The 23,794-nt window shown below is 41.4% G+C and overlaps 1 protein-coding gene across 1 annotated transcript in view; it reads right to left on the minus strand.

The window, feature by feature from the left end:
• The window catches only part of LOC141092472 (probable cation-transporting ATPase 13A5), a 318,264-nt gene that overhangs the window by 205,689 nt on the left and 88,781 nt on the right, over nt 1-23,794 (minus strand). The window contains exons 9-11 of the mRNA XM_073578636.1: nt 22,804-22,935; nt 22,154-22,324; nt 743-900 (exon numbers count right to left, since the gene is read on the minus strand). Of these exons, the coding sequence (XP_073434737.1) occupies nt 743-900; nt 22,154-22,324; nt 22,804-22,935 (461 nt within the window). The remainder of the gene's footprint in view (nt 1-742; nt 901-22,153; nt 22,325-22,803; nt 22,936-23,794) is intronic.

Here is a 23,794-nt window from a genome sequence, read left to right on the forward strand (position 1 = left end):
ATTTGCGCTTATTTCTGCCATGTACTCTGGTTTCTGATTCTTGTGGGTCATTTTTATACCTTGTTGAAGAAATAAAGAAAAGCATCATTTTACTCCAACCCTGGTTTGCTGAGTTCTTGCTGGATTTCCTTTTTGTTCTTCTATTGAAGGATCTACTCCTAATCCAGTCCGTGCAGGAACTTGATTACCAGATGGAAAGACCCATGAGTCTCATTGCTGCAGCTGGACACTGATACACATACTCTATTGTAAGATACTTATACTGTATAGAAAGTCTAGAAAGTATGCCTCTTGGGAGTCAGATACATGCATTGGTGTTGTTTATACAGAGGCGGTGCATACAGAAGAAGGCATGGAATTTTCACGAAGTTGGGTACAAAAATGATCCCCGTTTTGAGAGTATATATAGATTAGCACTTTGCTAAACAAAGAAGCAATATCATAAATTGATGCTCCTGCCTTTGTCTTTTAAACTGTTATACTGTTTATGATAGACGCGCACCCCCCACCACCATGATTGGACAAGCTTGGCAATGTGATCTGATTGCTGCAGGGTGTTATGGGGCTGCCCAAATTTGTGACTGACTCTATTAGCATTCTGAATGAGTCTTCATCTTTTGTTCACATGTGAGTTAGAATGGCTAACCAACAACAAAACTATATAGATATAAACAAATTTAAACAGGACCAATAAGAAGGACTAAACACTGTCATACTGTACTTATGATACATCGTAACTTACCCCATTCTTAATGTGCACAGCTACAGTGTAGAAAACTCCAAATATAGCGACAGCCACAAGTACCATGAGAAATTTAATGGCCTCTCTATGCAGTTTAACACTCATTGGTTTGTTATATAGAATGGCTCTTACTAGATCTCCCTTTGCAGTATTGAATCCTAAACAATACAAAGAAATTATAAAAAAACTTACATAATGTATCAAAGTCCAATTAACCTTTTCTTTTCTTAATAATTGCATTTATTACAAATTTTCACAAATGCAGAACTAACATATAACTTTATGACAACAATGTACTTAATAAAGTATCAAAAGTAAGCTCAAATCTTGTACTAAATAGCTGAACAGATTTTTGTAAGAGAAAATTAAAATAACAGATTAAACATCAAATTATGACAAGAAAGTATAGGACACAAAATCAAATGTACTCTTTTACATTAAAGTATATGACATTTTATATATATAGAATACAGGAAAAGCGGTACTGGAAAAAATGGAGGCTGCTTTTGAAGTCTTGGACTTCAAAAGCAGCCTCCATTTTTCTCCAGTACTGATTGATGAATTAATAAATTTTAATGTTTTATATAAAAAAAAATTGTACCTTCAAAATAATTTTTTTGTTCCTCAAAACATCAATCAGGTATGCAAAAAATGTGTGTATAAATTATCTCAAGAAAGAGCAGTCTGTGATTTATGGGCAAATTATATATGTAAGGACAATTGACAGAATAAATTAAATTGAAATTATGAAGAAAAAAAGATTTCAGTAATTGTATTTATATTTTAAAGATGAGCAGCTCATTTGAAATTTCAATTCACCAGCTTCATAGGATTTTCAAATTAATCAGATTTGCCATGAATCTGTTTGTGAATCATAATCCTGCAAATCTTCTAATTGCCTGGAATAGATATGTACTTGCCGATCTCCTAGGACTCTACTAAACCACTTTTATGCTCATTAATGCAAACACAGTCTTAAACCCTTTACCCCCCAAGGTGATTTGCACGTTCATGACAAGGCCAATTTTTACTTTTCTGACCAGTGTCAGTTTAAGAGGTCATTACTCTGTAATGCTTCAAAGGATCCCACTTATTCTGAGCGTTTTTTCAGGACATATTGTACTTCATGATAGGGGTAAAATTTCTTCAATATAACTTGCGCTTATTTGTGAAAAAAAATGGAAATTTTGTGGAAAATGGAAAAATGTTGCAATTTTCAAACTTTGTATTCTTATGCCCTTAAACCAGAGAGATGTGTCGCACAAAATCATTAATAAAAAACATTAACTACATGTATACTTTACGTCAGTACAATTTTTTAAACATATTTTTTTTTTCTGTTAGGAAGTTACAAGAGTTAAATGTTGACCAGCAATTTCTCCTTTTTCCAAAATTTACAAAACCATTTTTTTATTGACCACCTCACATTTCAAGTGACTTTGAGGGGTCTATATGATAGAAAATACTCAAAAGTGAAACCATTATAAAATCTGCACCCCTAAAGCTTCTCAAAACCACATTCAAGAAGTTTATTAACCCTTCAGCTGCGTCACAGGAAATTTTGAAATGTGGAAAAGAAAACATTAACCCTTTTTACAAAAAATAAAATTTGATCCACTTTTTTATTTTCACAAGGGTAACAGGAAAAAATAGATCCCAAAATTTGTTGTGCAATTTCTCCTGAGCATGCTGATACCCCATATGTGGGAGAAAACCACATCAGACCTCAGAAGGGAAGGAGCGACATTTGACTTTTTGAATGTACAATTTGCTGGAACAATTAGCAGATGCCATGTCACATTTGGAGAGCCCAAACAGTGAAAATGCCCCACAAGTGACATCATTTTGGAAACAAGACCCCTCAGGGAACTGATCTAGATGTGTGGTGATCACATTGAAGTCTTAGATGCTTCAGAGAAGTTTATAACATTAGTCCATGAAAATAAAAAAATCTAATTTTCCCTACAAAAACTTTATTTTAGCCACAAATTTTGCATTTTCATAAGGGTAAAAGAGAATTTGCTCCATAAAACTTGTTGAGCAATTTCTTCTGAGTACGGCGATACCTTATTTGTGGGAGAGAACTACTGTTTGGCTGCATGGCAAATCTTGGAAGTAAAGAAGCATCATTTGACTTTTTGAATGTAATATTTCCTGGAATCATTCATGTGCTTAAACAGTGAAAATCCCCCATAAGCGACCCCATTTTGGAAAGTAAACCCCCTCATGGAATGTATTTAGATTTGTGGTGAGCACCTTGAACCCCTATGTGCTTCACAAAAGTTTATAACGTTGAGCCGTGAAAATAAAAAAAAATCATGATTTTGAATTTTCATAGGGGTAACAGGATAAATTGCACCAGACAATTTGTTGTGCAATTTCTTGTGAGTACACTGAAACCCCAAATGTGGGGAAACACTACTTTTGAGGAAGAGTGCAAAACTAAGAGGGAAAAGGAGGAAAACTGCACTTCGCAGATTTTGCAGGAATGGTTTGAGGGTGCCAAGTCAAATTGTTAGAGTCCCTAAGGTGCAGACAGGTCATCCACTATACCCAATCCAGCAGATGAACACCCAACCAGGAGTGTTTACATTTAAATAAATGAGGGGCTTACACCACAGTAGTGGAATAAATATCATGAAAGTAGAAATAGTATAATAGGGACTGACAGATCTTCCACTACACCCCATCCAGCAGATGGACACTCAACCAAGAGTGTTCACATTTCCAAAAATTATTGGCAGACAATACCAAAGTGGCATCAATTTCACCACAGTAGAAATAGTACAATAGGGACCACAAGACTTCCACTACACACAATCCAATAGATGAACACCTAACCAGGAGTGTTCACATTTCCAAAAAATAATGGCAGTCAATACCAAAGTGGCATCAATTTCACCACAGTAGAAATAGTATAATAGGGATCGACAGGTCTTCCACTACATTCAATCCAGAAAATGGACACACAAACGGGAGTGTTCACAGTTCCAAAAATTATTGGCAGACACCACCACAGTGGCATTGATTTCACCACAGTAGCAATAGTATAATAGGGACTGACAGGTCTTCCACTACACCCAAACCAGCAGATGGACACCCAACTAGGAGTGCTCACATTTAAACAAATGAGGGCCTTACATCACATAAGTGGCATATATTTCACAAGAGTAGAAATAGTATTTTAGGGACTGACAGGTCTTCTATTACACCCAAACCAGCAGATTTACACACAATCAGGAGTGTTCACATTCCAACATTATTAGCAGAGACCACTAAAGTGACATCAATTTCACCACAGTACAGATAGTATAATAGGGACAGACAGGTATTCCACTACACCTAATCCAGCAGATGGGCACCAAACCAGGAGTGTTCACATTTCCAAAAAATATTGGCAGACAATAACAAAGTAGTATAAATTTCACCACAGTAAAAATAATACAATAGGGACTGACAGGTCTTCCACTACACTCAATGCAGCAGATGGACAGCCAACCAGGAGTGTTCACATTTCCAAAAATTATTGGCAGACAATACCAAAGTGGCATTAATTTCACCACATTAGAAATAGTACAATAGGGACAGACACATCTTCCACCACACCAATCCAGCAGACTGACACTCAACAGGGAGTGTTTACATTTCCAAAAATTACTGGCAGACAATACCAAAGTGGAATCAATTTCTCCACGGTAGAAATAGTACAATAGGGACCGACAAGTCTTCCACTACATCCAATTCAGCAGATGGACACCCAACCAGGAGTTTTCATATTTCCAAAAATTATTGGCAGACAATTACAAAGTGGCATCAATTTCAACACAGTAGAAATACTATTGGTATGGAAAGTATTCAGACCCCTTTAAATTTTTATTCTTGGTTTCATTGTAGCCATTTCGTAAATTCAAAAAAGGTCATTTTTTCTCATTAATATACACTCTGCACCCCATCTTGACTGAAAAAAACAGAAGTGTAGAAATGCTTGCAAATTTATAAAAAGGAAAAACTGAAAGATAACATGATCATAAGTATTCAGACCCTTTGCTCAGTATTGAATAGAAGCACCTTTTGGGCTAGTATAGCCATGAGTCTTCTTGGAAATGATGGAACAAGTTATTCACACCTGGGTTTGTGAATTCTCTGCCATTCTTCCTTGCAGATCCTCTCCAGTTCCATCAGGTTGGATAGTGAACTTTGGTGGACAGACATGTTCACGTCTTTCCAGAGATGCTCAATTGGGTTTAGGTTAGGGCTCTACCTGGGCCAGTCAAGAATGGTCACAGAGTTGTACTGAAGCCATCCCTTTGTTATTTTAGTTGTGTGATTAGGGTCAGTGTCTTGTTGGAAGGTGAATCAGGTCAAGTCTGAGGTCCAGATCTGGAAGAGGTTTTCATCCAGGATATCTCTGTACTTGGCCACATTCATGTTTCCTTCAATTGCAAACAGTCGTCCTGTCGCTGCAGCTGAGAAACACCCTCATAACATGATGCTGCCATCACCATGTTTCATTGTTGCGATTGCATTGGGCAGGAGATGAGCAGTGCCTGGTTTTCTCCACACATACCGCTTAGAATTGTCACCAAAATGTTCTATCTTTGTCTCATCAGACCAGAGAATCTTATTTCTCATAGTCTGGGAGTCCTTCTTGTGTTTTTAAGCAAACTCTGTGCGGGCTTTCATATGTCTATTACTGAGGAGAGGCTTCTGTCGGGCCACTCTGCCATAAAGGCCCGATTGGTGGAGGGCTGCAGAGATAGTTGACTTTGTAAATCTTTCTCCCATTTCCCTACTGCATCTGTGGAACTCAGCCACAGTGATCTTGGCATTCTTCTTTACCTCTCTCACCAAGGCTCTTCTCCCGTGGATGCTCAGTTTGGCTGGACGGCCAGGTCTAGGAAGACTTCTGGTGATCCCAAACTTCTTCCATTTAAGGATTATGGAGGCCACTGTGCTCTTATGAACCTTGAGGACTGCAGAAATTCTTTTGTAACCTTGTCCAGATCTGTGCCTTGCCACAATTCTGTCTCTGAGCTCCTTGGCCATTTCATTTTACCTCATGACATGCACTGTGAGCTGAGAGGTCTTATATAGACAAGGTATGTGCCTTTTGCAAATCAAGTCCTATCAGTTTAATTAAACACAGCTGGACTCCAATTAAGGAGTAGAACCATCTCAAGGAGGATCACAAGGAAATGGACAGCATTTGACTTAAGTATGAGTGTCTGAGCAAAGGGTCTGAATACTTATGACCATGTGATATTTCAGTTTTTCTTTTTTAATAAATTTGCAAAAATTTCTATATTTCTGCTTTTTTCAGTCAAGATGGGGTGCAGAGTGTACATTAATAAGAATAAAAAGAACTTTTTTGAATTTACCAAATGGCTGCAATGAAACTTTGAGTGAAAAATTTAAAGGGGTCTGAATACTTTCCGTACCCACTGAAGTATAATAGAGACCGACAGGTCTTCCAAAACACCAAATTCAGCAGATCAACACTCATTCAGAAGTGTTCACATTTAAACAAATGAGACCCTTACACCACCAAAGTGGCATCAATTTCATCACAGTAGAAATATAATAGAGACCAATAGGTCTTGCACTACGCCCAATCCAGCAGATAGACATGCAACCAGGAGTGTTCACATTTAAATAAATGAGGGCCTTACACCACAGAAGTGGCATAAATTTTATGCGAGTAGATAAAGTATAATAGGGACCGTTTGGAAGTGCATTGAGCTGCAGGGTGGTTTGCTGCTGAAGAAAAAAAAATCTCTTTAAATCTTCTGCTTAGCGAGTGTGAATGAACTGAGTGTGACTGGAGCGTAAGTGTGAATGGTGGTAAGTCTGTGACTTGTGATTCAATGACTTTGAATTCAGGGAGTTTCCAAGGGAGGTATTGCTGAATTGCTGTTATATCTTATTAATACTTTTTATATATTTTTACTTATCTTTTCTGTCTTGTGCAATCCCCATTAGGAATGTGCTCCACTATTGACAATGCCAACCAGTGTACATCTTGCCACATGTATGCAATCCTTGAACAGTCGGTCGAGGGTGCATACTGCTGTGCGAGATGTGAGCATGTTGCGCATTTGGAAGCCCAGATTCTGGATCTAAATGTGCAGCTAACAACACTGAGATCCATAGACAATATGGAAAGGAGTCTTCTGCTCACTGAGCAGATGCTCAATGGGATAGATGAGGGGGATGCTAGGATGGAGCTGCAGGACAGTGAAGCAGCAAGGTGACAGTTAGAAGGCGGGGTAGAGGGAAGAGTGTCAGGGAGGCTAGTTCTGATCTGGCACACCCCAATAAGTTAGCTATGTTGGCAGATGAGGGGAGTGTCAGTACAGGGGTAGCATTGCTGCAGCAAGGCATGTCCTCTGAAAGCCGGAGGAGTGCCTGCTCTAGTAAGGGGGGAAAATAGGAGAGCAGGGCTGGCCAGACAGATGCTGGTAGTGGGGGACTCAATTATTAGGGGAACAGATAGGGCCATCTGCCACAAAGACAGGGATCATCGAATGGTGTGTTGCCTACATGGCAATCGAGTCTGACTTATTGCTGCTCGGGTTGACAGATTACTGGGAGGGGCTGGTGAAGACACAGTGGTCATGTTGCACATTGGCACAAATGACAAAGTTAGAGGTAGGTGGAAGGTCCTTAAAGATGATTTCAGGGAATTAGGCTGCAAGCTTTAAGCAAAGACCCCCAAGGTGGTGTTTTCTGAAATACTGCCTGTACCATGATCCTTGCCAGAGTGGCAATGGGAGATTAGGGAGGTTAATAAGTGGTGCAAGAATTGGTGTAGGAAGGAGGGGTTTGGGTTCCTGTAGAACTGGGCTGACTTCTCAGTTGGCTACAGGTTCTACGCTAGCGACGGGCTGCACCTCAATGGGGAAGGTGCAGCTGTGCTGGGGAGATAATGGCTAGAAGTTTGGAGGAGTGTTTAAACAAGGGACTGAGGGGAAGGGTATTCATTTTATAGGAGGGGAAGATAGTGCAGATAGAGACCTGGGCACAAATAATGAAATTGAGGGTGGGTTTAGAACAGTTAATAATTTAAGAAAGAATAGAGGTACAAAGAGATACATAAATTGCATGTATACTAATGCCAGAAGCATAATATATGTGTATCTAATGAAAATCTAGAGTTTCTGTGGGTGGAGATATGGGGAGTGGGAAAAAATAATAAATTATTGATAGGGATTTGTTATAAGTCTCCAAACATAATGGAAACAATGGAGAATATCCTCGTAAAGCAAATAGATGAAGCTGCAACTACCCTGAAATACATTGGGGAACAGAAACCTGCAGTTCCAGCAAAAGTAATAGGTTTTTGACAAGTATGAGACACAATTACCTTTCACAACTGGTTCAGGACCCAACAAGAGGGGGGGCACTGCTAGACCTAATATTAACCAACAGGCCAGACTGCATATCAAATGTAAGGGTTGAGAGGTCACTTGGGTAATAGTGATCACAAAATAATAAGTTTTCATGTATCCTTTAATAAGATGTGTAGCAGAGGGGTTACAAGAACACTAAACTTCAGGAAGGCAAATTTCCAACGGATGAGAGATGATCTTGGTGCAATTAACTGGGACGATATCCTGAGACATAAAAATACACAAAGAAAATGGGAGATGTTTATTAGCATCCTGAATAGGACCTGTGCATAATATATACCGTATGGGAATACAGTAAATATGTAGTAAAAAACTTGGCACTCAAAAAGAAAAATTGGTTTGACAGTTCCTTTATTGTAAAAGGCATCCAGTTGAGTACATTCCTTTAAACGTTTTCAGTCATACAATTGACCTTCATCAGAAACAGAATTTTTTCACAGTTGGTTTTAACTGAGAGGAGCTATAATGGAAAATGCCATATATTATTATTAAAGAACCGCTGTCATGAGTAGGCACTATTCAGTACTGGGTATATTCATTAATAATGTGGAGAAACAGACGTCTGAGAGGCAGCAGCTACTGAGAATGAAAGGACACCATTCATGTAGGAAATCACAAGATGCAAAGGATTGACACCTTAAGTTTATGCAGGGACCGGTATATCCAATAAATGGTATGGATGTCCAGAAATTTGCACTGTAATATGTTCAGGAAACTATCCTGTATTGTTTGTAACAGGCATGAATGTCCACAAGAGGGTGCTGTGATTATCCAAATGGTCTGTCCTGGCAGGGAGACACGTTTGTCACAGGGAGGGTGAACGCTCTGTTTAGGAAGAGCACGGAAGGTGCAGAGGAATAGCGCTTGGTCTGTGGCTGGACGCTTGTGCTGCTGGGGACTTGTGGACACTTCATGCCTGTTACAAACAATACAGGATAGTTTCCTGAACATATTACAGTGCAAATTTCTGGACAGCCATACCATTTATTGGATATACCGGTCCCTGCATAAACTTAAGGTGTCAATCCTTTGCATCTTGTGATTTCCTACATGAATGGTGTCCTTTCATTCTCAGTAGCTGCTGCCTCTCAGACGTCTGTTTCTCCTTATCATTAATGAATATATCCAGTACTGAATAGTGCCTACTCACGACAGCGGTTCTTTAATAATAATATATGGCATTTTCCATTACAGCTCCTCTCAGTTAAAACCAACTGTGAAAAAATTCTGTTTCTGATGAAGGTCAATTGTATGACCGAAAACGTTTAAAGGAATGTACTCAACTGGATGCCTTTTACAATAAAGGAACTGTCAAACCAATTTTTCTTTTTGAGTGCCAAGTTTTTGTACTACATTGTTAGGTGGCTGGATACCCGACTTGTGCACCTCTCTCCTCATTAAGTGCCGTGTTTTTCTATTTTGAATACAGTAAATATGCTAGAAATAGGAGGAAACTACTATGGCTAAATAGAGCTGTAAGGGGTGCAATAAGTGACAAAAAGAAAGCATTTAGAGAAGTAAAGCAAGTAGGTAGTGATGAGGCATTAAATAAGTACAGAAAATTAAATATATTCTGTAAAAAGCAAATCGAGGCAGCAAAGATTGAGACAGAGACTCATTGCCAGAGAAAGTAAAAATAATCCCAAAATATTCTTTAACTACATAAATAGTAAGAAACTAAAAAATGATAGTGTTGGACCCCTTAAAAATAGTCTGGGTGAAATGGTGGATGAGGATGAGGAAAAAGCTGTATGTTAAATGACTTTTTTTCAACAGTATTTACACAAGAAAATCCCATGGCAGACAATATGATCAGTGATAAAAAAGATTCTACATTAAATGTCACTTGCTTAACCCAGCAGGAAGTATGGCAGCATCTAAAAATCACTAAAATTGACAAATCCCCGGGTCCGGATGGGATACATCCTCGAGTACTGCAGGAGTTAAGTACAGTCATAGATAGACCATTATTTTTAATCTTTAAAGATTCCATAATAACAGGGTCTGTACCACAGGACTGGCGTATAGCAAATGTGATGCCAATATTCAAAAAGGGGACAAAAACTGAACTTGGAAATTATAGGCCAGTAATCTTAACCTCTACAGTGGGTAAAATTCTGGAAGGTTTTCTAAGAGATACTATATTGGAGTGTCTGAAGAAGAATAATCTCATGACGCAATATCAACATGGGTTTACGAGGGACCGTTCCTGTCAGACTAATCTGATAAGCTTCTATGAATAGGTAAGTTCAGGACTGGTCCAAGGGAACACAGTGGAAGTAGTGTATATGGACTTTTCAAAAGCTTTTGATATGGTGCCACACAAAAGGTTGATACATAAAATGAGAACAATGGGGATAGGGGAAAATTTGTGTAAGTGGTTTAAGGTCTGGCTCGTGGATAGGAAACAAAGGGTGGTTATTAATGGAGCACACTCGGACTGGGTCACAGCAGTGGGGCACCACAGGGGTCAGTATTGGGCCAGTGTTGTGAATTCGCTTTCTGGCCTACCTATGGTTACTACTGAAGGTAGTGGAGCTGGTCAAATTGACAGAGGGGTTGCGAGTTCACTTTCTGGGCTCCCTCTGGTGGTTACTTGAGGTAATGGAGCTGATCTGATTAACAGAGGCTTGCCACCTGATAATGAGGATGATGATTGGAGATCTGGGGTTTCAGACTGGATTTAAGACAGTCGACTCCCTCTATCCCTGCTGGTGATTTTCCTGCCTCCTGAGGTCTTAGTTTCCAGCTGAGTCCCTGCATGCTCAGCTAAGTGTTCTTTTGCTATTGTTCACATTTGATCTGGCTTTGTCTATTTCAGTTTTGTGTGGGTCAGCCAGTTCCGGCTGGGGCTGTGCTGAATTACCATCCATATGTTACTGCTTGTGCCAGTTTGCTTTTGCCCCTTATTAGATTGGCTTCTTTTTGCTCTGCTTTCAGAATATACCAGAGTGCTGATATAGTGGGCGAAGTCGTGCGACTTCAGTATTTTTCTATCAGACGTGTTGGATTTTTTTGCAGGGTTTTTTGCGTGATTGCAGACAGTGTCTTTCCTTTCCTGTCCTGTCTAGTCAGTGTGGGCCCCATCGTTTGCTCAGTCTATTTTCCTGCCTGCGTTTGTGTTTTCATCTTGTCTCACCGACAATATATGTTTGGGGGCTATCTATTCCTTTGGGGTCTGCTCTAGGGCAGTTTAGATTTCCCCTTTCTTGCTTTAGGCTTAGTTAGTTCTCCGGCTGTGCCGAGGCATCTAGAATCATCGTAGGCACGCTCCACGGCTACTGCTAGTTGTGTGGATAGGATAAGGGGTCTGCAATCCGCTTAGTTACCAACCTCTCTGGTTTTCTGTGGCTTGCTTGGTCTTGCTCTCCTCCTCGGTGACCCAATCATAACAGGCCAGCTCCTTTTTAACATATTTATTAATGACCTTGTAGGGGGCATACAGAGTAGAATTTCACTATTTGCAGAGGACACCAAATTCTGCAGGGTAATCAATACAGAGGAAAAAAATGTTATATTACAGGAGAATTTATGTAAACTAGATTCTTGGGCTGATAAATGGCAAATGAGCTTTAATGGGGATAAATGTAAGGTCATGCACTTGAGTAGAGCAAATAAGATGTATAATTATGTGCTTAATTGTAAAACACTGGGCAAAACCGTCAATGAAAAATACCTGGGTGTATGGGTAGACGACAAACTCACATTTAGTGGCCAGTGTCAGGCAGCTGCTGCAAAGGCAAATAAAATAATGGGATGCATTAAAAAAGGCATAGATGCTCATGAGGGGAACATAATTTTACCACTATACAAGTCACTAGTGTGACCACACTTAGAATACTGTGCACAGTTCTGGTCTCCGGTGTATAGGAAAGACATAGCTGAACTAGAGCAGGTGCAGAGAAGAGCGACCAAGGTTATTAGGGAACTGGAGGGTCCGCAATACCAAGACAGGTTATTGGACTTGGGGTTATTTAGTTAGGGAAAACGAAGGCTTAGGGGTGATCTTACTACAATATATAAATATATGAGGGGACAGTACAAAGAACTTTCTAATGACCTTTTTACTCATAGACCTGAGACAGGGACAAGGGGGCATCCTCTACGTCTGGAGAAGAGAAGGTTTAAACATAATCACAGACGTGGATTCTTTACTGTAAGAGCAGTGAGACTATGGAACTCTCTGCCGTATGTTGTTGTAATGTGTGATTCCCTACTAAAATTTAAGAAGGGACTGGATACCTTTCTTGAAAGATATAATGTTACAGGTTATATACACTAGTTTCCTTGATATTGCGTTGATCCAGGGAACTAGTCTGATTGCCGTATGTGGAGTCGGGAAGGAATTTTTTTCCCCAATGTGAAGCTTACAGTTTGCCACATGGGTTTTTTTGCCTTCCTCTGGATCAACATTTTAGGACATGTAGGTTAGGATATGGGTTCACCTAGATGGACTTAAAGTCTTCCTTCAACCTTAATAACTATGATACTATGTTACTACACCAAATCAAGTAAATGGACATGCAAACAGGAGTGTTCACATTTACAATAATAATTGGCAGAGACCACCAAAGTAACATCAATTTCACCACAGTATAGATAGTATAATAGGGACCGACAGGTCTTCCACTACACCCAGTCCAGCAGATGGACACGTAACCAAGAGTGCTCACATTTCCAAAAAATAATGGCAGACAATACCAAAGTAGCATAAATTTCATCACATTATAGATAGGATAATAGGGACATGTCTTCCACTACAACCAATCCAACAGATGGACATTCAATTAGGAGTGTTCACATTTCCAAAAATTACTGACAGACAATACCAAAGTGGCATCAATTTGATCACAGTAGAAATAGTATAATAGGGACCTACAGGTCTTCCACTATACCCAAGCCAACAGATGGAAACCTAACTTGGAGTTTTCACATTTTAAAAAATACAGGCCTGACACCACCGAAGTGTAATAACTGTCACATGAATAGAAATTTGGTAGTATATTTGGGACCGGCATGACTTACACTACAGCTAACCCAGCAGATGTAGTCCAACTATAACTGTTCACAGTTCCACAAATTTGTGTTAACATTAGCAGCAACAGACACAGCAGGCACAGAAACCACACTAAAGTTATCACAGAGTGCAGTTACGTGACATTAATGCATCACACTAAAAAATGCAATATTACCTAGTCTATACAGTCTGCAATTGGGGTTCAAAAGTCCTTGAAGATCCATGACTTGCTCATCTTGATGAAATGTAAGCATTCTACTCTTAGGCGCTTATCTATCAGGACACCACCAGCAGCGCTGAAGACACGCTCTGAGAGATGGCTGGCTTCCAGGCAGGATAAAACATCCAAGTCGTGTGAGGCAAGCTCAGGCCACTCATCAATTTTGGAATACCAAAATGTGAAAGGGTCCAAACTCTCCTATTTGGTATTTATATTCATTTCTAGATACTCCTGCACCATCCTCTCCTTTCGTTCACCACTTGTAAAACTTGTACTCTGTTGTGCTGGTGCACAAGCTCGTCTAAAAAAAGTGTCAATGAACCCACAGAAATTGCTACTTCCACTTACACCACTGCTGCTGCTAATCTTTTGACGTTGACGAATTGACATGCTGGAGGTTGGAAGTCTAGAGCTGCAATGCAAACTGTTTGATTCACTGCTGTCTTGGGGGAAAGCTCTATTAAGGTTGTGTTTAAAGCGTGTTTCGATACTCTAGCATTCACGGTTTCCTTTACAGGGTGAGAAGCACCTGGCAAAATTTGGTTTTATAACGTGGATCTAACATAGTGGCAACCGAGTGGCAACCCAGTAGTCAGCAGTATTTCTAATCTATACAGGGATCTTGTTGCAGATAGTGCAGCAAGAAGGCACTGATATATCGGGCTCTACGGTCCAAGCCCATGCTGTGTTGGTCACTGGGTAACAATAAGACTTGTTTCCTCCATCTTCTCCCACCAACCATGAACAACAGAGAGTGGAGGATTACCCTCTTTATCTGACAGTTGCTCAAACATCAAATTTTCCTCCTCCACTCGTTCCTCGGTTATTGCTCCTTTGATAATGGTTTGTCTGTTATCAGCCCCCCTCAATCACAGTAATCCACCCTCCCTTGGCACCCACCTGTGTGACGACAGTCTGGAACTAAGAGACAATGTTATTCCTTTCGCATCCTCCTTTGCTTCTTACTCTTCTTCTGAGGCCACCTTTTCCGCACGCAGGCTATTCAAAGGCTGCTCCAATATGTAGATGATCGGAATAGTGATGCTGATGATGACCGGAATAGTGATGCTGATGATGGCATCGTCAGTGCTAACCATCTTAGTAGCCATTTCAAAACTGTGCAGAAGGGTGCAGAGGTCCTTAATCTGTACTACATTGATCTAAGGCTATACAACATGACAGACTGCGTTAGACCTCGTTGCTAGTGCCACATCATGTGCAGAGTGGAATCCCACCATGTCAGCACACCGCATATCAACCTGTTAACTGGCATGGACAAAAACCTCTGCATCAATGCAAGCCAATGACCTGAGGTGTGCGAACGGCAGAAATTATCACACAGCTTATGTGCTTTCTGAAGCAGCTCATCCAGGTCAGGATAGTGGCGGAGAAAACGCTGCACCACAAGATTGAGAATGTGAACCATGCAAGGTACGTGTGTGAGTTTGCCTCATCATGTGGCCACCATGAGGTTCGCACCTTTATCGAACAGGGCCTTCTCTGGATGCAGGTTCAGTGGAAACAGCTATTGATCAAACTCAGCCTGGAGAGCTGTCCACAACTCTTCAGCTGTATGACTGTGATCTCCAAGGCATATCCATTTTAACACTGCCTGATTGCGGTGAGCCCTGGCTGAGCAGTACAGAGGTGGAGGGGATTCGCTCTGCACTGATAGAACGCGTGTCTCATTAATCTCATTAAAGCAGATTTTGAGGATGCAGGTGGATGCCCTAGTGGAGATTGAGGAGAAGGCAGAAGCAGTGGAGGAAGAGGAAGTGTTAAATGTAGAATTTTGTCTTCCAAACCTTCAGGGTTCCAAGATTTGTGGAGCAGCGTGTGCCCCCACAACCACCAGAGTCGTCAAGTGCTCAGTCGGCCAGATGGAACGCTCTTGGCTATGCTTACTCATCCATGTGTCTGTGGTGAAATGCACCCTGGCAGACAGATTTTGTCAAGGAACAGTTGATGTTGTCTGCAACATGCTGGTTTAGCGCAGGCACAGCTTTCTTAGAAAAGTAATGGTGACTGGGAAATAGGTACTGGGGACTGCAATGGCCATCAGCTTTCAGAAACCATCTGCATTTGCCAGGTGGAAAGGCAGCATTTCCGTGGCCAACAGATTTGAGATGTTGGAGGTCAACCTCTTAGCTTTGTCTTGTGCAGAATGAAGTAATCTTTTACGTGACCACAACTGCAGAACCGTGGGCTGGCTCCAGTGATGAGAGAGGGCGGAGTACGGTGAACTGAACGAACTGCTGAACTGTGAGAGGTGCACACAGAGATGTTACGGTGGATTGAGAAAGTTGTGGTGTGCTCGCTCTCTGTGACTGTTCAAAAACATCAGTCATGTCCTCTTCCGTTACAGCTGATGGCGGGTTCTTAATCAGTGCGAATGGAGCAGGTAAAGAACCAAGGTTCTGTGGTCAGAGACCTGCGTCTCAATAGTTGGCATGGTAACAGAGGAGGAGGAAGAAGAAGCACCTGCAAGTAATGGGGTGGCTGATGGTTGTTGAGGTCTGCTGGGCCGCATTTTTGCTCAGTGGGATTCCCACAGTAACGAATGTTGATTGCGCATGTGAAGGGTCAAACATGTAGCAGTCAAATTATTGCACTTTATACAACTCAGTTTTTTTTTTGCAAAGTTGGCTGATTACATGAGTTGGCTCATCCTTTGCAGTGTCAAAAAGGCCCAGGTTAGACAGCCCTTGCCACCCCTGGGAGCTGCAGACCCACAGACACTGCTGGTCACAGGCACAGTTGTAGTTGAAGATGCATTGCTCATCAAGGCTGCATCACTACGTGTCTGCGACATAAGGCGCAACGCAACCTCCTCATCTTCCTGCTCAGATGGCATACTCGGTTGTGTGCCTCTGTTTTCATGCCACCTGGGATCTAACACCTCCTCATCATCATTCTTTGTGTTATCACATTCCTAACCCTTGGAGTCACCCTCCTTCTCTTCCTGCCCTGACAGTACAGTACAGTCTGATATCTGAGTCTTCTCAGAGTCACCTATCTATGTTCTGTACATTCAGTTGGACAGTTGGACAGTTGGGATGCAGGGAGAAGCAAGGGTAATTTGGTTGCCACCTCTGTGGACAGTGCTAGGTGTGATATGGAGGAAGAGGAGGAGAGGCCACTTGCACCTGCACTTGCCATCCTCTCGAGCACATGCTCTTTCTGCATCTCACATAAGACAGCATGTCAAACACTGTATTGTTGTGCCCCCCAATCAAGTGAATGGGGTTCATGTCCACTCTGCTGGATGACAGGCTGTATGGACGCATCAGGTATCCTGCCATCTAAATGTAGCTGAGCTGACTGTGAGGTCACATTCTGCTGTCCTTGACTTTTCTGCAGCACATACGCTGCAAGAAATATCAACCTGCATATTTTCATTGTTTTTTCACCATCCATTCAAGTCAATGGGTGAAAAACGCCATAAAACCGCTGAAAAAAGCTGAAAGAAGTGACATGCTCTATGTAAAAAAGCCGTTGCAAAGCATAAAATACGGATAACAAAAAAACAATGTGTGTGCATGAGATTTCTGAAATCTCATAGGCTTTGCTGGTACTGTAAAAAGCAGCTAAAAATTAGCTTAAAAAATGCAGCAAAAATGCCCAGTGTGAATGTACCCTAACACTGGACAAAGTGCTATGCAATGTTTTCTTGCATAGCACTCACTCGTATTCTGTGGTAGTGTGATGCCGGCCTTCATCAGCACCTCCTGTGCTGTAAATAAATAATTTTAAATAACCTGCATGGGTTCTCCTGTATTTTTGATAACCAGCCAGGCAAAACTCACAGTTGAGGGCTGCAATCTTCTGCTGTCAGCTTCAGCTAGGCTGTATTTTTTAATTATTTAAATAAATTATTTAAAAAAATGGCATGAGTTCCCCCCATTTTTGACAACCAGCCTTGCTAAAGCAGACAGCTGGGGGCTGGAATTCTCAGGCTGGTAAGTGGCCATTGATATAGGCCCCCCAGCCTTAAAATAGCAGTCCACAACCACCCAGAAAAGACACATCGATTAGATACGTTAATTATGGTGCTTTGCTCGGCTCTTCCCACTTGCCCTGTAGTGGTGGCAAGTGGGGTTCATATTTGTGGAGTTGATGTCACCTTTGTATTGTCAGGTGACATCAAGCCCCAAGGTTAGTAATGGAGAGGAATTAATAAGACGCCCCCATTACTAACCGAACAGTCACATTGTAAAAAAACACACTCACCAAGAATAAAGGTTTTAATAGAAAAAAGACATAGACTACTTTAATAATCTTAATTAAACCATGCTTTCGACATTGCTTAATTCCACCGAAGCCCTCATGCTCCTGTAACAAAACTAAAATATAAAAACAGCAATATACCATACCTGTCTGTCGTTCTGGCCCACGCCATAATCCATGTCTGGGGGATTAATAGTTTTCAACCTGTATAGTGCAAAGCTGCGGCCGTCCAGGCTGAGAACTACTGGTGAATGAGCTGCTGCGATCGCAGGCACAGTGACTAGCGGTGATGTTATCGAGGTTACCTCAGGTCACTGAGGCTGCTTTCCCAGTAGAGCTGAACTGCTGTGACCTCAGCACCATGGGAAAAAGTCAGTGTTGACGTCACTGCAGTTCAAGCTCAGTGACTTCACTGGAGATCATGGTGAATTATTCTCATGTTGATCTGCTGTGAAGCCACTGTGCTTGAACTGAGGTGAACTCTGACTTTTTCCCATGGTGCTAGCAGGGATCTCACTGAGGTCACATCAGTTCAGCCCAGCTGGGAATGGAGCCTGAGTAATGTCACCACTAATCACTGAGGCTCTACTTGCAGTAGTTCATTCCCCAGTGGTTCTTAGCCTGAATTGTCGCATCTTGGCACCATCCAGGTTGAAAACTATTAATCCCCCAAACGTGGATTATGGCGCGGGACAGAACGACAGACAGGTATGATATATTGTTGTTTTTTATTTCAGTTTTATTACAGGAGAACAAGGGCTTCGGTGGAATGGGACGTTTGGTGAATATAGCTGTGTTTGTTATTTTTAAATAAAATGGAAAACTGTGTTTAGTCTTATTTCTCATAAATGACTTTATTCTGGTTGTGTCTTTATTTACTACACAGCTATAGGATTAGCAATGGGTAATTGTCTTATAGACGCTTCTCCATTACTAATCCATGGGCTTGATGTCACTGGACAATACAAAGGACAAAAAAATGGAGTGGGTCCCCCTTATTTTTCATAACCAGCCAGACAAAACTCCCAGCTGGGGGCTGGTATTCTCAGGCTGGTAATCTGATGGTGAGTTTGATGTTACTGGACAATACAAAGGTGACAACAACCTCACAAATATGAACCCCACTTGCCACCGCTACAGGGCACGTGAGAAGAGCTGGGCAAAGCACCAGAATTGGCACATCTAATAGATGTGCCTTTTCTGGGCAGTTGCAGGCTTCTATTTTTAGGCTGGAGGGGACAGTATCCATGGCCCCTTACCAGCCTGAGAATGCCAGCCCCCCATCTATCTGCTTTAGCAAGGCTGGTGTCATGATCCAGTTTGGATCTGACAGTTTAAATTCACAAAGTGAACTTTTTTTCCTTTGGCTTGGTGCAAAAGTGGTGTGATTGCCCCCGGTGGCCTTTAGAATTATTACACGTGGTGTCGATCATTCTAAGTTGCCCCGGTGGTGGTGAGCAGTAGTGCACTTTAGTTTCTTTAGTTTAATGTGCACTTAATTACAAATCAGGTGTTAGGCTCTATAAAAGAGAGTCAGGTGTGTGCAATCATTGTTGGTGATATTGATTGTATGTTCATTTGGGAAGTAAGCCTGGGTGAGGAAGGAGCTGAACATGAGTCCTGCGCAGCCCAGCCAGAGGGGACGAGTGGCAGCTATGTGGTCTGCAAGAAGGGCTGGCATGGATTGGTGGAGTCATAATTTATGGTGTCGGCAGGAAGTGCTTGCATGGCTTGGTGGAGTGGCGACTATGGAGAGAGTTGCACTCAGCATGCGGGACTTGGTTGCTGAGAGCTGGACTCAAGCATGCTTGACATTTTGGGCAGGAGCTGAACTCATCTTTGGGACTCTGTTACTGGACTTCTGCAATTGGTGGGGGACTCTGCTCCAAGGCTGCACTATGGTGAAGGATCCAGTTATGGTGATGGATCTGGGTGGAGGAGAAGATGCACACAGGTGGTGGGCTCTGTTGCTAGGCGCGTACGCAACAGAGCAAAGCTAAGTGGTGTTTCCCCTGTTTTGTCATCTTTCCTCATGTGTGTTTAGTGCAGTGGTGGGATTAGTTTCCGCACCGTCCAATTCCCTAGTGAGGGTTTAGGTGCAGGGCGACTCAGGGTTTGAGGTAAGCGTGCGTCGCCCGGTGCGGAACCGGCATAGGGAACGTTAGGAGTGCAGGGACGCTGGCTCAGGGGAGCACAGGAGGTCTCCATGTCCCTTTTCCCTATCGCAGGGCCCACCATTGTTAATGTTACCCAAGTTCCCCCTTATTATTTAAATTCGCCTTACTGGAAGCGGGGTTTCCAAACTATTGTACATAACGTGTATTACCTAAATTTGCCAGTTGGAGGCGGCGTATCCAGCTGCACGTTTTATTATTTAAATTCGCCCCACTGGAGGAGGTGTATCCAGGGTCACGTGTGTTATGGGTTCGCCTTGCGGTAGTCGCTGCGTCCAGACACACGCGTGACCATGACAGCTGGTTGTCAAAAATGGGGGGGACCCCATGCTTTTTTTAAAATTATTTATTTAAATAATTAAAAAAACAGCATGGGGACCCCTCCATTATTGATATGTAGCCTTGCTAACACTGACAGCTGAGGGTTGAAGCCCCCAGCTGTGAGTTTTGCCTGACTGGATATCAAAAATACAGGGGAACCCATGCAGGTTTTTTAAATTATTTATTTACAACGCAGGAGTGGCTGATGAATACTTCCAACTGCCGCTCCGACTCTCATTGTTATTATATCAACAAATTGGTGAGATCCCTCACCCGATAAATATCATGAGGGGATATTCATAATACAACTTGTTACACCTACGCAGATAAACGAATAACCCCAAATACAAAACCAAATGAATGGAATTATTAAAATATTTTATTGAATACTATTATTAAAAAGACAAAAAGGATAAAACCAGCAAAATAGACATATCTAATACCATAAACATTAGGCGTTACATGGTGGACATGGGGCAAATATAATTAGATAACATTCAATCCTCATGGAACAAAACATAAAGTGCAATATAGTGAACAGATACGTCTGAATAAAGTGCATAATATGTAAACAAGATATATATACCAGTATAAAGTGCCCAATGCCTCTCCAACTCCTAGTTTTTCACTATATTGCACTTTATGTTTTGTTCCATGAGGATTGAATGTTATCTAATTATATTTGCCCCATGTCCACCATGTAACGCCTAATGTTTATGGTATTATATATGTCTATTTTGCTGGTTTTATCCTTTTTGTCTTTTTAATAATAGTATTCAATAAAATATTTTAATAATTCCATTAATTTGGTCTCATTGTTATTAGCGGCAGCAAATGTCAGCTGATGGGAGCTGTAGTCCCATCAGCAGACACCAGTGACTGGAGATAAATTTTTTACCTCCGATCACAGCTGAGCGCTCAAGCTGTCTTCTGACAGCGCAGGAACCATGGCTCTCTGACCGGTGGAGATGATTTCACTGCCGATCCGAAGCGCTATGCCGGTGCTTCCCACACTGTCACACAGCTTGGGAAACAGTGGCTTTTCTGCTCTGTATTTTCGACTATATTCCGTGATTTAATTGACAATTAAATCGGCAAATATTGCAAATTCGGTGAGCGTGAGCCGAATATTGAAATATTCTCTCATTTCTAGTAACGGCGCGTACAGTGTCAACCGCAGCAGCCAGCTCCTAGCTTCTACAGCTGTCAGACGGTCACGTGTGCCCTCTACTTAAGGGAAATGAATATTCACCTCTCTCCACTCCCATGGGTGTATCAGCACACGTGACCGCCCGGTGGCTGACATTGTGCGTGCTACTCAATACTCACTGTCCTCCATGATCATAGTTCCGGCATGGGGAGCAGTGAGTATTCCAGCAGCTGTGCTCTGCTTGTGAGCAGTGCATGATGTCCCTTCCATGCGCTGCTTGCAAGCATAAAGCAGTTGATGGCATCGGAATAAGATGCTGCAAGGGAGCACAGGAAGGTAAGTGTAATGGTTTATTTTTTTTAAGTTTTTTTGATGGGGGCCAATGATGCCAGGATAAGAATGAGGTCATGCATACATGGATAGGTATTGAGCCATTCATACAAGGATAGGGATGGGGCCATGCATAAAGGGATAGGGATGGAGTCATGCATACAAGGATAGGGATGGAGCCATGCTTACAAGGAGAGGGATGGAGCCATGCATACAAGGATAGGGATGGAGTCATGCATTCAAGGATAGGGATGGAGCCATGCAGACAAGGATAGTGATTGGGCCATGCATACACAGATAGGGATGGGGCCATGCATAGAAGGATATGGATGTGGAGCCACGCGGACAAGGAAAGGGATGAGCAGCCATGCATACCAGGATAGGAATAAGGAGCCCGTGCATACCAGGATGGGGATGAGGAGTCCATGCATACCAGGAAGAGTTATACTGGAGCCAGTATGGTTTCCCAGTTTTTTTAAAGTAAAATTAGGTGCCTCGACTTGTACTCAGGTCAGCTTATACTCGAGTATATATGGTATATATGTGAAAACCAAAATACCCACCAGTCTGTAGGACAACAGCTTTTACAAGATCTTGACTGTTTCTTTTGGTCTGGATGACCTCAGTTCCACAAAAAAGAACATGTTTTTTGTAGTCATCACCACTGTGTGCCATCCAAGGAATGGAATTGTTAATATTTGGGAGTGGTGTCTTCATCACAGGGATACTTTCACCTTGAAATTAAATTTAAAGGTATATTTTGTTATCTGTAAATTAATTTTCTGGCTCTTGTGTATGGAGATCCAACAGTTTCACATACTTGCAGATTAGAGACAAATATAAAGTAAATAAAAGTAAATCACTGCAAAACACATTTACACCTTTTATTTCAACAAATATCATTGGGTCACATGTAAATAATTAAGCTAAAGTGGGGTAACTAACAAATGGAGACTTAGTTTTTTCACTCCTCTGAAATTTCTTTCTTTTTAGTAATAGCAGTGAGTCAGCACACGTTATGGTGCCCCATAAAAAGCAAAAAGAAATGTAAACTATATAGTGTACAAAGACATTTTAAACCCCAAACATCAACACCCAAGGCTTAACTGTCCAGCAAAAAACCCTTGCATAAACTTAAAGGAATTACTGTATAAAATCTCAACAAATATCAGGTAATCTTTAAAAAATGGAGAAAATAATGAAATGTCCATACCAGTTAACATTGCTTCATTGACAGTGCACCCTCCACTGATTAAAATGGCATCACATGGTAAGAACAGCTTGTTTCCTTCCAAAACAATGACATCTCCTGGAACCAAGGACTGAGATTGTACTTCGGTAAGTTCTTGTAAAAATAAACGCAACAATAACTACATTAAAAATATTTCTAGGCAAAAAAGGTCAAACAATATTTAAGTGTTGTTTCCGTGGTTTTATCAATTGTGTAAAAGCAACATATTATAACCATAACTCAGTTTTCTATTTGAATCTTTTCCCATGCCATGGCATGGTGATCACTGATGCTGTGGTCTGTATTATATCATATATAGAGAGAGATTAAAGGAGGTTGCTGTGAATTGACTCGGTTGAATTTCCTGAAATTCCCAAGCCATAGCAAATTTGAACACTTTGTAATTTGATTCACATGAAAAAAGCCAGGTGCCATTTCACACATTGCTGATGATGGCATCACCCAGATAATCAAGATTTATAAAGACTGACGTGAATTAGGAGTGTCGGACACCTCTGAGAGTGACTCGCCACAAATCCTACTCCAGAACTGTTGTAGTAAGGTTTGTGGCATAGCAAACACTGCCTCTCATCATGAGTTTGATGACCAGCGGTCACCATGCCCCTGTTCCACCTCAGCTCTACATATTTTGATGGAGCTGGGAGTAACTGGCATTAAGACAGCAAAAGTAACAAAATTTAAATGCAGTTTTTGAACTTCTCCTAAATTTTACAACTTTGATGTATCATTCCCGTTGTGTGCACAGGGTGAATCGAAAGGAGAAAAAAGACTATGCAGTATGATGCACACTCCTGGAGTATATGGTAGCAAAAATATGAACATCTTTATTACACCAATAGCAGACAATTAAAAACAAGAAAATCACAGGGAAAAGTGATATATATATATTCCCCTGGTGTAGATACAATTATTGGGAAACACTAACAAGTGGCTAGCTGCGGGACATCACAAG

Source organism: Dendrobates tinctorius, unplaced genomic scaffold, assembly GCF_039654945.1.
Source record: "Dendrobates tinctorius isolate UK_male_01 unplaced genomic scaffold, ASM3965494v1 ptg000060l, whole genome shotgun sequence".
Taxonomy (NCBI): domain Eukaryota; kingdom Metazoa; phylum Chordata; class Amphibia; order Anura; family Dendrobatidae; genus Dendrobates; species Dendrobates tinctorius.